Genomic DNA, 15,329 nt, shown 5'->3' on the forward strand with positions numbered 1-15,329 from the left:
GAGTTGAAAGGGACTTTGGAGGTCTTCTAGTCCAACCCCATGCTCAACCAGGAGACCCGTTACCATTTCAGACAACTACCTGTCCAGTCTCTTTTTAAAAACCTCCAGTGATGGAGAACTCACATCTTATGGAGGCAAGCTATTCCATTGGTTTATTGGTCACACTGTTAGTTGAGATTTCTCCTTAGTTCTAGTTGCTTCTCTCCTTGGTTAGTTTCAACCAATTGCTTGTTATCCTGTTTTCAGATTCTTTGGAGAATAGGTTGCACCCTTTTTTTGTGTGACAACCTCTAAAATATTGGAACACGCTATCACGTCACTTCAGTCCTCTCCACTATATCCAATTCCTGCATCTGTTCTCCATGTGTTTTAGCCTTCAGACCCCTAATCCTCTTTGTTGCTCTTCTCTGCACTCTTTCCAGAGTCTCAACATCTTTTTTACATTGTGGTGACCAAAACTGGATGCAGTATTGCAAGTGTGGTCTTACTAAGGCTTTGTAAAGTGCTACTAGTGGTACCTTTCCACCTTTGAAAATAAAACAATACCAGTAGGTTAAGGTTGCCCAATAAAATGCACCATGTTCAACTATTCTACCTGTATTCTCAAGATGTATTTCCTATTGGCAACGTTGATGCAGAAATTATGGGGATGAAAACCCAATGTACCTGGAAGGCATATATTGCATTATTTAAGGTTAATATTCTTTTTAACTTGTAACAGTGGAATATCCCTATTAAATATTGATGCTATTCAGATTGCACATTAATATTAAATTATAGCATCGCCCATTGATCTATTGCATTCTGCAAAATTTAATTTCAATTAAGTCAATTTAAATGAAGCAAAACATTGACTAAGAATATACAGATGGTCTTTACGGTTTTTCAGGAGAAAAACCCACAAGCCAACTTTTAGGGATATAAGGATATAAGTTCTCAGATAGATGGCCAACCTTCTAAGTTGCAGCAAAATTCACCAAGACCCTTGTATCAAAAGATTGTCTAAGAATGGAGGCCTTTGAACTATGGTACTGGAGAAGACTCCTGCGAGTCCCTTGGACTGCAAGGCGATCCAACCGGTCAGTCCTAGAGGAGATCAACCCTGACTGCTCTTTAGAAGGCCAGATCCTGAAGATGAAACTCAACTACTTTGGCCACCTAATGAGAAGGAAGGACTCCCTGGAGAAGAGCCTGATGCTGGGGAAGATTGAGGGCAAAAGAAGGGGACGACAGAGAATGAGGTGGCTTGATGGAGTCACTGAAGCAGAAGGCATGAGCTTAAATGGACTCCAGAGGATGGTAGAGGACGGGAAGACCTGAAGGAACGTTGTCCATGGGGTCACGATGGGTCGGACTCGACTTCACAACTAACCACAATAACAAAGATTAAGAAAGATTGGTCCAGTTGCCCTGAATCAACCATTTAACACCTTTAGCCTGGATGATTGAATCTTCATTGACATATCCCAAGACACTTTTGTCATCTTAAAGACTAACACATTTATTATGGCATGACATTGTATGGACTGTAGTCCATTTCATCAAGATACATAAAGTATTATCCCAAGAACAGTCTTTTGGAATAACCACAGTTCATAAGGCGGGGTGTAGGAGAGAGAGGAATAGTAAACAGAGAGCAAGAAGTGTTTTTTTTTAAGTGTGCTTTAAAATAATGGCCAGCAAAAGTTGACCAGCCATTCATTAAAAAGAGTTTCCAGCTCACGATGAGCAGATTTATCACAGCCAATGCATTAAAAAAAACCAGCCTGATAAAGTGCTACCTTTAGCTTTGAAATCATCCTGAAAAGGAATGTTCTGATTTAAATTGCAAGTGGAAAGTCAAGATCCTCTTAAATAAAACTGAAGAGCCTGCAAGTTCTGTTTTCTTCTCCGAGGTCCTCTGTCGCATACGTCATGTTATCCCTTCACTCACTTATCAAAAAGCAAATACCCACCCATTGCCAGAAGCTCTGACAGATGACTGGCTTGTTCTCACAAGTTCCAAAGAGTTAGATGTGAAATCATAGGAGGCAGACTCTGGACTGAATTTCAGAACACGTTTCATAACAGTAAAGAGCAGCGGAAAGAATGACCAAGAGGCCTCACCATCGTTGGAGCTGTCCAAGGTGAGGCTGGACGGACATCTGTCAGGAACACTTTAATCTTGGTTCCTCCAATGAACAGGGTTGACCGAGAAGATCTTGAAGGGCTTGTGAAAGTCCATGATTCCATCCAGGCGCTTGACAGCATCACCTAGACATGGTCTCCTTCTTGGAATAAAGTCATTTGTCTCCAACAGTTTTATCCCAATAGAGAGTTTTCAAGAAGCGCACAGTGAGTTTGTTGGTGGAGGCTTCTGCTACCCACAATTTCAGCTCATTTTCTCATGTGCAGAAAAGCAAAAAGTGTTTGCATGAGTAATTTAACTCCCCCATCCCCCATCCCCACCTCTTCAGCCCTGCCTACTGGCTCTTAAGTCACAGAACATCCGTACCACGGAAGTATGGTGTAGCACTTCCATGCCTTAGGAGTTAAAGCGAGGTGTGATGCTAGCACCTTTCCTGTTGAGATCTTTCTTTGGCTCAGTGGCATCCCTAATTTTTGGCTCCCTTGAAGTCGCTTTTGCATTCTTATGTACCTGACAACAAACCAAAGCCGGCATCAGTGTGTTCTCCCTGCCACGTAGCTGAACCGCAGAAGAAGTGTCACTTCAAGTTGCTTTTCCCAGCCAAGGAGCGCAAGAGGAGAGAGCCTTCGATCCATTCATTGGGCGTCGACCTCATTTCCTGCCAGAATGCTACTTCCTCTTGTGTGGAATCCATCCAGTCGACAGCAATTCCATAGCTGAAACCTGGCCCAAGGCAAGAAGCAATAAAACACGTTAGAAATGAAGGTCTAGCAGCACCCAAATCCAACTCCCAAGCATTCCTCTTTGTGGGTCCAAATTAGGCAAGGCCCCACTTGTGTTCTGAGCCATGGGTGGATTTTGTAAAATGAACACATTGCCATGGGAGTTGCAAGGGGGGCAGACAGTGGCTGTCTTAAATCCTTGGCTCCACTTTCGCTAAGCTGCCTTTGTGTTCTATTTGCATTGGAAAAACCTCCAGCACTCTAGACGTGTCAAGTCACTGCTCAACTAACCTACCCTGACTTGCCCCCCCCATCACATAACCAGCTCCTCTTCCTCCCCACCCTTAAAAGAGACTTGCCTCCCCATCTCCAGCCCTGCCCTAAACCTAAGTCATTTCAAAATGTGTGTAATTTTTAATTTGACATAAGGTGAAAATTAAACTGACGTTGAACTCATAGAAACAAATTTAGTTGAAATGTGTTGGTTTGGTTTGGATTGGATTGGATGGGTTGGGTTGGGTTGGGTTGGATTGGATTGGATTGGTTGGGTTGGGTTGGGTTGGGTTGGATTGGTTGGTTTGGATTGGATTGGATTGGATTGGTTGGGTTGGATTGGATTTATTTGGATTGGATTGGATTGGATTGGTTTGGTTTGGTTTGGTTTGGATTGGATTGGATTGGATCGGTTTGGTTTAGTTTAGATTGGTTTGGATTGGTTTGGTTTGCTTTGGTTTAGGTTTTCAACTAGTGCTGCCTCCAGCTCTTGTCTCTTGAGTTTTGGAAACTCCGTTCTCCAGCATGATACAGAGTGTAAGTGTGGTGCAGTGTTTAATGCATTGGACAAGGAAAGGGAAATCCCAGGTTCTGGCCCATCCTTAGCCACAGGAGCTCACTGGATGACTCTGGACCACTTATTCCATTGCGAGGTTAAAATGAATAGAGATTTCTGTGCAATTGCTTTCAGGTTCTGGAGAAAAAGTAGACTATAAACCCAACAGTAATCAAATAGAACTAAGTTCAGCCTTCCATCTGAAAGGAATCCTGTGCTCTTCTGCTAAGTGTTTCTGCTTCATAGTGTTCTCTATCACCACTGCCTGTGTAACTCCACATCCCTATATAGCTTCTCACTGCAGAAGTTTAGCCTGTTGCCATTGCAAAATTGTAAGCGGTGATCTTCTTCTGTCCTTGATTAATTTCCATCCATTGTTTTTTTTTTTGTCTTGCCTTCTAATGCTTTGGAAAATAGGTTGACCCCCTCTTCTTTGTGGCAGCCCATGTCAACCCATGTCCTTCTTTTCACTAGACTAGACAAACCCAGTTCCTGCAACCGTCGTTCATATGTTTTAGCCTCCAGCCCCCAAATCATCTTCATTGCTCTTTTCTGCATTCTTTTCCAGAGTATCTACATCTTTTTTATAATAGGGTGACCAAAACTGATGCAGTATTCTAAGTGTGGTCTTACTAAGATTTTATATGGGAAAGGGAAAGATTTCCCTTGCACATATGTGCTAGTCCTTCCCGACTCTAGGGGGCGGTGCTCATCTCCATTTCAAAGCCGAAGATCCAGCGCTGTCCGAAGACGTCTCCGTGGTCATGTGGCTGGTATGACTAAACGCCGAAGGCGCATGGAATGATGTTACCTTCCCACCAAAGGTGGTTCCTATTTTTCTACTTGCATTTTTACGTGCTTTCGAACTGCTAGGTTGGCAGAAGCTGGGACAAGTAACGCTCCGTTATGCAGCGCTAGGGATTCGAACTGCCGACCTTTCTGATCGACAAACTCAGCATCTTAGTCCCTGAGCCACCGCGTTCCCTTAAGATTTTATAAAGCGGTGCTAATACTTCACGTGAGCTTGATCCCAAGCCTGTTAAGGCAACTATCACAGGAGAATGAAAGGAAACAAAATAAACTCAGACAGCATCACCTACCTGTGCCGACTCCTAATCGGATCCCTCCGAGAAAGTGATTGGTCAATTTTTCATGATCCCAGACTGTCAGTTCCACGCAGGCGTCCTTCAGGTCTTCCGTGTGAAACCCATCGTACACAATGGTGTGGTTGAAGACAGGGTTGGAGTCTCTCTTGACAATTCGGGTTTTTTGATAACTTTTCTTGCTGGTGTCCGGAAGCACGTAGCTTAAAAAGAAGAACACCAGCATTTTGGCTCTGGTGGAACGTCCACCGTTTTCAAGGGCTCCCTGATCTTCAACATTTCCTTTGCTGTTTTCAAAGTGTTAGAGGGCTCCTTTGGCTTTAAGAGTCCAGCAAAATAATCATTAGCCCCATATGTAATAAATAGGGTGACTACTCTAATGGAGAGGTACTTGGCTAAGCCATAACAAAATCCAATACTATAGAGCAGTGATGGCGAACCTATGGCACTTGTGTCGCAGGTGGCACATGGAGCCCTCTGTGTGGGCACATGAGCCGGCACCCCAGCTCAGTTCCACCGTGCATGCGTGGATTTTCGGGTCTCTGCCATGCATGTGGCCAGCTGATTTTGGGGTCTTTGCCGGCCAGCTGATTTTTGGGTCTCTGCCATGCATGTGGGAGACATGCGCGCATGCCCGGGGGTTGTGGAATGCCCCCCATGCCCTGATTTTGCTCCCAGGAGGCTTCGGGGAGGCCTGCTAGGCTCAAAACTGGGTGCAGGAGGATGCGGGGACCCCCCCAGCCCATTTTTGGTCCCAGGAGGCTTCAGGGAAGCTTGCTAGCTCCAAAATGGTGTGCGGGAGGTGTCGTGCGCACATATGCAGGGGTAAGTGTCGTGCGCACATGTGCAAGAGAAGGCGCAGAGGGCGCACATGCATGTGGAGGGGAAGGGGGAGTGCAGGGGGGCACATGCGCATTCACACAGGAGGGGTGTCGTGCGGGCATTGCATTATTGGAGTGGGCACACGTCCGTACTTTTGGCACATGAAAACAAAAAAGGTTAGCCATCACTGCTACAGAGATTTCCTGGTTTGGTAGGTACGGGTCTTCCTTGATTTATGACCTTTCATTTAGTGACCGTTTGACATTACAACAGTACTGAAAAAAGCGACATATGACCGTTTCTCGCACTTACGACTGTTGCCTAGTCATGCGATCCAAATTCAGATGCTTGGCAAACTGACTCTTATTTTTGATGGTTGTGATGTCCTTGGGGTTTGTGATAACCTTTTGCGATGTTCTGACAAAGTCAACGGGGAAGCCGGCTTCACTTAACAGCCATGCTACTAACTTAACACCTGCACTGATTAACTTAACAACTGTGGCAAGAAAGGTCATAAAATGGGGCGAAACTCACTTAAACGATGTCTCACTTAGCGCCAGAAATTTTGGGCTCCATTGTGGTTGTAAGTTGAGGACTACCTATATAGCAATCTGTTAAAATATTCATGACTGGGAGAGACATGGGAACAAGGTCAGCCAATGAATAGGCACGGCAACTAAGTCAGCCAATGGGAGCTTAAACAGATCTGAGTCTGTGCAGAGAATTGAAACAGAAACTTAAGCAGTCTGCTGCTCTGAGAAGTAAACTAGCAGTCTGTCTGGGCTTGTCTGCTGAAATGAAGCCAACTGCTTATGTTTGCCTGTTACTCTCCTGCCTTGTGTTTACTTGGAAGTACCACCTGTTGGTATTGTACATTTATTCATCTATTCTTCTGTATATAAAGAAATTAATGAATCCTGCTGCACCAGTTATCTGTGTGTGCTTTCTGGATTTGAATTCATGCAACAAACTGACACAATCCTTCAACCATTAAGCCATTAGATTATTTTTGCAATATTTCTCATGTCAGAATTGGACATATTTCCTTACCTTGATGCCCTCTAAAATCTACAACCCCTTATGATCTCTGACCACCTCATGATTTGCATTGTCTCATCCAGCAAACCTTGGAGATTTTTTTTTCCAAACGCGGTTGCTCAAAACAGGAACTTCAATCAGGCAACAATCAGAGGAAAGTTCAGAACCCCACCAATGGCACACCTACCATTTCACAAAGGAATCTACTCCCGAAGGGCGTAACTGTGGGAGATCTTTGGTATCCTTCACCCAGATATGAACCTCTCCAGATGGGGGATTTTTGCGGCCTGCTATGATGTATCATGAACATTGGAAAGCAAATAAGAAATACAAAAGCATCCATAATTTTAAGAATATTACAATACAGATAATTGAATCTAGCCCACTCCCCCACCCCAGTTGACTTCCCTCCAGACTTGGAGGCATTTCAGTCCCTTGAATTTCCAGTCCATATGGCTATTGTTTGGGTGGAGTGGTGGGGTGGCCTAGAGGCGGAGCTTTCGCCTCCCAATCAGGAGGCTGAGAGTTCGATCCTAGATAGAGGCAGCTATTTCTCTCTCTGGGCACAACGGGAATATATCTGCTGAACAAAACTCCACATTGGCAACAGAAAAAGCATCCGGCCAGTAACACTCAGCTCAATTCAGTTGCCCAAACTCCACCCCGCAAGGGATTATGGTGCCATTAAAAGAAAGAAGATGATGGGTATATCATCTTGGGTATAATGCAGGGGTGTCCAAACTTGGGAACTTTAAGACTTGTGGACTTCAACTCCCAGAATTCCCCAGCCAGCCATGCTTTTGGTGAAGAAGGTGGGGTTTTGGGAGGCCAAAAATGCTGTACTCGGTGTATAAGACACACCCAGATTTTCAGCCTCTTTTTTGAGGGAAAAAGATGCATCTTATACTCCGAAAAATATGGTACCTTATGCCACCAGGCTTGACATTTTGGGCTTAGACTACGCTGCCTTCAGTCTGACCTGAGCATAGTACACACAATTATCTGCTACAACAGGGGTGTCCAAACTTGGGAACTTTAAGACTTGTGGACTTCAACTCCCAGAATTCCCCAGCCAGCCATGCTGGCTGGGGAATTCTGGGAGTTGAAGTCCACAAGTCTTAAAGTTCCCAAGTTTGGACACCCCTGGTATAATGGATCTCCCTGTGTTCTCTATAAATGTTGACACTGAACATATCTGAGAGTATGTACTCCGACTACTTGTTCTCAGATAGAATCCAGAACCTCCAGCTTTTTTACTCTTCTTGTTTTGGGTTCACCTACTAAAATTGTGGACACTCTCCCAATCTTACTCAATGGAGTGAGGGGCTTGAATCATCACCAAATGTCTATAGAGCACCCATTTATTAGAAGGCAAAGTGGCACAAACAATTTCCTGCTACTTCCTGTCCACCACAACCACCCAAGATAACTTCTCTAAGGCAGTTGTGGATACCCCCAAATTGTTCGTATGTTTTTTTAAAAATAATTTGTAAAGAATGTCTATGGGTTCTTGATAGGTCACAGAAGCATTTCTGGAAACAAACATGGAGTTTCCCACACAGCATATCATTTTCCCCTTATTTATTTCCTTCTTTGAATAAAATAATGATTGAAGAAGGATCTCAGTTTGCTTAGCAGTATCACAAGCTCAGTGGTAGGATTCAAATTTTTTTTACTACCGGCGGGCGTGGCTTGGTGGACATGGTGTGGCTCGGTGGGCATGGCAGGGGAAGGATACTGTAAAATCTCCATTCCCTCCCTACTCCAGGGGAAGGATACTGTAAAATCTCCATTCCCTCCCTACTCCAGGGGAAGGATACTGTAAAATCTCCATTCCCTCCCTACTCCAGGGGAAGGATACTGTAAAATCTCCATTCCCTCCCTACTCCAGGGGAAGGAAACTGCAAAATCTCCATTCCCTCCCTACTCCAGGGGAAGGATACTGCAAAATCCCCATTCTCTACCCACTCCAGGGGAAGGATACTGCAAAATCACCATTCCCTCCCCACTCCAGGGGAAGGACACTGCAAAATCCCCATTCCCTCCCCACTCCAGGGAAAGGATACTGTAAAATCCCCATTCCCTCCCCACTCCAGGGAAAGGATACTGCAAAATCACCATTCCCTCCCGATCAGCTGGGACTTGGGAGGCAGAAAATAGATGGGGGCGGGGCCAGCCAGAGGTGGTATTTACTGGTTCTCTGAACTACTCAAAATTTCTGCTACCGGTTCTCCACTTCTGCACGAGCTCTATATTGTCTGTTTCTGTTCTGATACTATCCACTGAATTTCTGAAAACAACTGAGTTGAAGGTGGTTGTTTTTACCTAGACTTCCTGGTGGCACGTATTTGATGGAAAGATTCATCACCCCTCGATGGTCAACACCGTTGATGGCGGAGAGGCTCTGGAAAAGAAAAGGGAACAAAAAAGAAAAGAGACAAAAAATCAGGAATGGCCAGAGATTGCTCAGTCACCAGACACATCAACCTCTAAAGCAGAATATCAGCCGACCTGGGCTTACCCGTGGTTTGAGCATGTACCAGTTTAATTTATTGTTTCTCCAGTCCCAGCTGGCCAAGTCGATTTCCATCTCGCCCAAGAAACTGTTCCTTCCCAAGGGATCGTTGTGCCACACAGACAGATTCAACTTTTGAATCAGCAAAACCATTTTCTGTATTTTATACTGTTGAAAGGAAAATGGATACACGTAAAGTCACCTGTAGCTTTATTTGGGGAAACACCTTAGAATTAAGCCCTAACACCCATGAATTGGGTACGGCTAGTTCAATGAAAAGAAGGACTGGCGTGACATGATAACTGTATTCCAGTATCTGAGGGGCTCCCACAAAAAAGAGGGGGTCAACCTATTCTCCAAAGCACCCGAAGGTAAGACGAGAAGCAAAGGATGGAAACTAATCAAGGAGAGAAGCAACTTGGAATTAAGGAGAAACTTCCTAACAGTGAGGACAATTTACCAGTGGAACAGCTTGCCTCCAGAAATCATGGATGCCCCAATAACTGGAAGTTTTAAAGAAGAGATTAAACAGCCATTTGTCCAGAGTGGTAAAGGGGGTGGGGGGTGGGAAGGGGACCAGAAGACCTCCAAGATCCCTTCCAACTCTATTATTCTGTTATTTTTAATCTTCTTAAGACAACCCTGGTTTTCCTTACCCGCAACACCTCGTTGTAAACAGGGCTGGTCGTTCTTTTCTTCACCGATGTCTTTCTCTTGCCCATCCTTGCCTTATCTGGAAGCAGGTATGTTTTCACGTACCTGGAAAGAGATGTCACTAAGTGAAAAATTCAACTGACCAGTTCTTGGATATCAACCAGAGATGATCCAGCTTCTGCTTGTTCTGATGATTGGATGGACTTGGGGACAACCCAGGACAAAAAAATGCTCGCCTATTTTTCTCATCTGAACATTTCTGCTAGGGTCATCCAAAGTATAAGAGGCCAGGTATGTTGGTGAAAACGAAGTGCTTGTCTCTAACTTGTTGATGCTACTGTGTCCTCCGGAAGATGTTTCCTGCCAGATCATCCTTGCATGAGTTTGCTCGCCGAATCTATTAATTTCACAAGGAATCCCAACAGAATCTAGGACAGTTAACACCACTTTCTAATGCCTTGGTAAGGCCACACTTGGAATACTGCATTCAGTTCTGGTCGCCACGATATAGAAAAGATGTGGAGACTCTAGAAAGAGTGCAGAGAAGAGCAACAAAGAGGATTAGGGGACTGGAGACTAAAACATATGAGGAACGGTTGCAGGAACTGGGTATGTCTAGTTTAATGAAAAGAAGGACTAGGGGAGACATGATAGCAGTGTTCCAAGGGAGTTAACTAGTCTCCAAAGCACCTGAGGGCAGGACAAGAAGCAATGAGTGGAAACTAAGCAAGGAGAGAAGCAACTTAGAACTGGGGAGAAACTTCCTGACAGTTAGAACAATTAATCAATGGAACAGCTTGCCTCCAGAAGTTGTGAATGCCCCAACACTGGAAGTCTTTAAGAAGATGTTGGATAGCCATTTGTCTGAAACGGTATAGGGTTTCCTGCCTAGGCAGGGGGTTGGACTAGATGACCTCCAACGTCCCTTCCAACTCTGCTATTGTATTGTACAGTACATTTGTCATCATGTGCCGAAAATGCACACCCGCCCGCACCCATAATGCAATGTGCATGTGATACTCTCTGCACATCCTACCCCCTGTGCATGCACATGTGATCCCCCTGTGCTTCCCCCCACTCCCATGCATGCGTGCGTGGACTCCCCTCCCCTCATGTCCTGTTTTGGGCTTAGTAAGCCTCCTTCTGGGCAAAAAAATGGGCTGCGGGGGGAGGGATGTGCTGATCCCCCATGCTCCCCTCCCCCTGCGTATGCATGCATGACCCCCCCCACATGCACACATGACCCTCCCCGTGCATGCACATGCACCTCCCACATGCCCCCTGTCGCCCAATGCATGTGTTGCAGAGACCCAAAAATCAGCTGGCTAGTGGGAGGCGCATGGATGGTGTAGCTGAGCTGGGATGACGGCTCTCGTGCCCGCAGAGAGGGCTCTTGCATGCCACCTGTGGCATAAGTGCCATAGGTTTGCCATCATGGGTCTAGCATAACTCAGTGCAGGACATTTCAATGTGGGACAATTCAAGAGAGGGAAAAGTGGCTTGCAGAGGGCCTGGTCTTGAGTTAGGTTCAAGGTGCAAGTGGCGAGTTGGCCAGGATGAGTCGGCAGGGATGAGACGACTGGGGCAAGTAAGTCAGAGCAAGTTGGCTGCGGCAAGTTTCCCCCTTCTGTCCAGCAGAACTGAGATAGAAGTAAAATTCTTGGAGGATTCTCTGGCTTCAGGATATTTCAAATCAAATTCCACACAAGCAAGCGATACGTAACGAAAAAATTGGGACAGTAGATATTGCTAAGCCTTTTTTTTTTGAACCAACTTTACTTACGGGTCTGTCCTTCCTTTCTTTTCATCCACAATTGCCAAGTCTTTGCACTGGGAAACAAAAATTTGGAATTCTTGGTTCTTCTCATCATAATCCAAGGCAAACTGGACCAGCCCCTGAGCATCGACACTCCCAAAATCACCACTGTACACACTCAGGATACTGCCACTCACCTGGACAGAGGAGAAGACCATAAGGATGTCTTTGAGCACAACAGAGAAAGTTCACCAGATGTTTAGCAAGCTTCCATCATTTAAGCATACCATCTTGCTTCAAGCAGAAGAGCAATGTTATATCGGAGACTTAGATCTTGAGTACATCTTGGACAGAATTAGGTAAAAATCTTCTGAATTTTCTCAAATTCAAATTCAACCCTAACCTCTGAAAACTATGAGCCACCTGCCATTTGTGAAGCGAAGAGGGAACTAATACAGCCACGGTGGCGCAGTGGTTAGAGTGGGGTACTGCAGGCTACTTCTGCTGACTGCCGGCTGCCTGCAATTTGGCAAATCGAATCTCACCAGGCTCAAGGTTGACTCAACCTTCTATCCTTCCGTGGTGGGTCAAATGAGGGCCCAAATTATTGGGGGAAAGAGGCTGACTCTATAAACCATTTAGAGAGGGCTTTAAAGTACTGTGAAGCAATATATAAGTCTATTGCTATTGCTAATTATGCAGAAAGATTCTTCAGTTTGAATCAGCATCAGTTACAATCACAATAATTTTCCAGAGAAGGGTACACACAGTGCATACATTTTAATGAACTTGCTTTCTCTTACTTAGACAGAATTTAAGGTAAACTGAACTTGGCTTGGGTAGCAATAGCACTTAGACTTATATGCCGCTTCGCAGTGCTTTTATAGCCCTCTCTAAGCGGTTTACAGAGTCAGCCTCTTGCCCCCAGCAATTTGGGTCCACATTTTACCCACCTTGGAAGGATGGGAGGCTGAGTCAACCTTGAGCCTGGTGGGAATTGAACTGCCAAATTGGAGTCAGCCGGCAGTCAGCAGAAGTAGCCTGCAGTACTGCACTCTAACCACTGCACCACTGCAGATCAACCCAGTCAGATCAACTGAACCAAGAGCTCCTGAACTATGGCGCAGGTTGTGTTCCAGAGATCTACAAGTAGAATCATGGCATTTAAGGGTTAGAAGTAGTATTCTCACAGATCATCTGGTCTAGCCCAATAATAAACAGAAAATGTTCCATCTCTTGTAGTTAAGACTTCGGGCACAAAGGAAGAACATTACATACAATTCTAATCTGAAAATCAGAAACTAGCAAATCAGTAATTCCTATTGCAACTAACGGGTCCTCCTCAACTGACAATCCCAACCGAGCCCAAAATTTTACGTTGTGAAGTGAGAAATTTGTTAAGTGAGTTTTGACATTTAAGACAATGACCTTTCACCAATGTCTCAGAGAGGATCTCAGGAAGCTTTCAAATAATCAGGGTGGTGAGAAGAGGATGGAAAAGATTTAGAATAATTTTGGAGGAGCTAAGACAGGTTCTCCCCCGCAAACTGTCTTGCAGAAGCAACATTTCAAGAACCTACCGAAGAAACAGACGCCATGTCAGAGGAATGGCTGCCCAAGCTTGATGTCTTTTTGTGCCTGTTGAACTGGAAGCTGATTTCCGAAGCTGTGTCTGATTCTGTCTGCAAAGCACATCGAAAAAGACTTTAAATCTGGCACCATATGAAACTTACAACCATATAAGGGTGGATCCTCAACAGAGCTGCAAAGAGACGTTAGTCTTGGGCCACATCAGCGTTTCAAAAACCGAACTGTCCCATTAGCAGAACTTCCTGATTAATGAACCGGTCACTGTTTCTCCTCACAAGGATTTCATTATCACATTATTTCAGATGTTCTGGATCATCTGAGCCCTGATGGATGGGCAGATTAACAGTTGGAAGGGACCTTGTAGGTCATCTCGTCCAACCCCCTGCTCAAGCAGGAGACCCTACACCATTTCTGACAAATGGCAGTCCAATCTCTTCTTGAAAGCCTCCAGTGATGAAGCTCTCATAACGTCCAAAGGCAACTTCTGTTCCATGGGTTGATTGTTCTCATTGTCAGAAAGTTCCTCCTTATTTCTAGTTTGAATCTCTCCTTGTTCAGTTTCCATCCATTATTCCTTGTCTGGCCTTCAGATGCTTTGGAAAACAGTTTGACCCCTTCCTCTCTGTGGCAGCCCCTCAAATATTGGAAGACTGCTATCCTGTCTCCCCTGGTCCTTCTCTTCACTAGACTAGCCATGTAACTGTTCTTCGTATGCTTTAGCCTCCAGTCCCCTAACCATCCTGGTTGCTGCTTTTAAGAAGCACCCAAAGATCTCACCTCAGTCCAGAAAATCAACATGAGGCAACTGTTTATGAAACTGACTGGGGAAAAGGAGTCTGAGCAGGGGTGAAATTCAGCAGGTTCTGACAGGTTCTGGAGAAATTTTGAGTAGTTCAGAGAACCGGCAAATGCCACCTGTGGCTGGCCCCAGATTGGGGAGGGAATGGAGATTTTGCAGTATCCTTCCCCTGCCACGCCCATCATGCCACGCCCACAGAACTGGTAGTAAAACAATTTGAAGTTCACCACTGAGCCTGAGGTTTAAATCCACCTTCAGCCATTTCTTTGGTCTAATCCCTCAATTCACCTACCTCACAAGCTGCCGTCTGGGGATTAAATTGGAGATTCAGGAGGAAAGATACGTTATTGGTTATGATGATGATGATAAAAACATCTACTAGAACAACGGTGAAAGTAATCAAATATCAACCTACCTCAGAGAGGAGGAAAGGCGAGGATCTGCTCAGCTCTTTGGCTCTTTCAGGCTCAAGGTACTGATGACTCAGCACCTGAGGCTTGGTGTAAGCTAGGAACAAAAATAGACGTGATTTTAATGTTCTCCTTCGCGAAGTTGCAAGGTTAATAAGACCTTGCTTGCGAGAAGCATCGCTCCAGAAATGACAAAAATGTCATAATTCCCAAAAGGCCAGAATCACTGGACGGTTGGGGGAGAAATATCTTGGCTGAGAATGCTGGGAGTTGTAGTCCTCCATCCCTCCCCGGGCAGGCATTTTTCAAGTTTGCAAAAATTCCATTCAGCCCCAGTATCAAGGCACTGCAACAAATGACACAGCCTTTTGAACAGACGGCAGCCTTTTAATTTTGTGCATTGTTTCCCACCCCCCTCAACCGTGAGAGAGTTTAGGGCACATCTTAAAAGCATAAGGGGGTGAGGGGGGGGATGAGCAAAGAATAAATAGCTATTTATTGCATCTTTCTCTTTAGATTTGTCTCCCTCCAGTGGTCAAGTCCACACTTTCCCCCCCTCTCCTAGATTGGGGCACTGTTACTTACTTTCAGTGGTTTTGTAAAGGTTGACCATGCTTTTGGCGAGGTTGCAGCCATTGGTGCGTCTTATTTTCTTGAAAACAGGACCAGGAGGAATCTCTCCTTCTGGAACACATGAAAAAAGAAGTGGCACAGCTTGGACGTTTAGGGAGACTCTCAAAATATATATCAAAAGGACTTCTTCCTTCAGGAAGTCAGAGGCCCTTTTCCTCTCTTTCCAGCCTTCTTCCTTAGGTAAGAAAGTGACTAGTTCCATGATTGGGTGATTGGCTGAAGCCTGCATGGCCAAAGCTTACGACCTACAAGGCATTTCACAACCAGTTTGCATTACCGAAGCGCAACTCAACCAGAAGCGCAACCACAACGGCAGCATAGGCAACGCGG

The 15,329-nt window shown here is 45.1% G+C and overlaps 1 protein-coding gene across 2 annotated transcripts in view; it reads right to left on the bottom strand.

Moving 5' to 3' along the window:
* Positions 1-1,491: 1,491 nt before the first annotated feature.
* LOC309397716 (synaptotagmin-like protein 2) overlaps positions 1,492-15,329 on the bottom strand; it is a 56,806-nt gene continuing 42,968 nt past the window's right edge. The window contains exons 8-17 of one of the 2 annotated variants that reach the window (XM_081963978.1): positions 14,952-15,050; positions 14,372-14,463; positions 13,148-13,249; positions 11,595-11,764; positions 9,814-9,916; positions 9,164-9,325; positions 8,968-9,046; positions 6,830-6,929; positions 4,780-4,985; positions 1,492-2,851 (exon numbers count right to left, since the gene is read on the bottom strand). In XM_081963978.1, coding sequence (XP_081820104.1) covers positions 2,706-2,851; positions 4,780-4,985; positions 6,830-6,929; positions 8,968-9,046; positions 9,164-9,325; positions 9,814-9,916; positions 11,595-11,764; positions 13,148-13,249; positions 14,372-14,463; positions 14,952-15,050 — 1,259 coding nt within the window. In that variant the 3' untranslated portion in view covers positions 1,492-2,705. Of the gene's footprint in view, positions 2,852-4,779; positions 4,986-6,829; positions 6,933-8,967; positions 9,047-9,163; positions 9,326-9,813; positions 9,917-11,594; positions 11,765-13,147; positions 13,250-14,371; positions 14,464-14,951; positions 15,051-15,329 lie in introns of both variants that reach the window. The other variant, XM_081963977.1, reaches the window with a different exon arrangement.

This window comes from Natrix helvetica, assembly GCF_964273705.1.
Source record: "Natrix helvetica genome assembly, chromosome: 11".
In the NCBI taxonomy this organism is placed as follows: Eukaryota; Metazoa; Chordata; class Lepidosauria; order Squamata; family Natricidae; genus Natrix; species Natrix helvetica.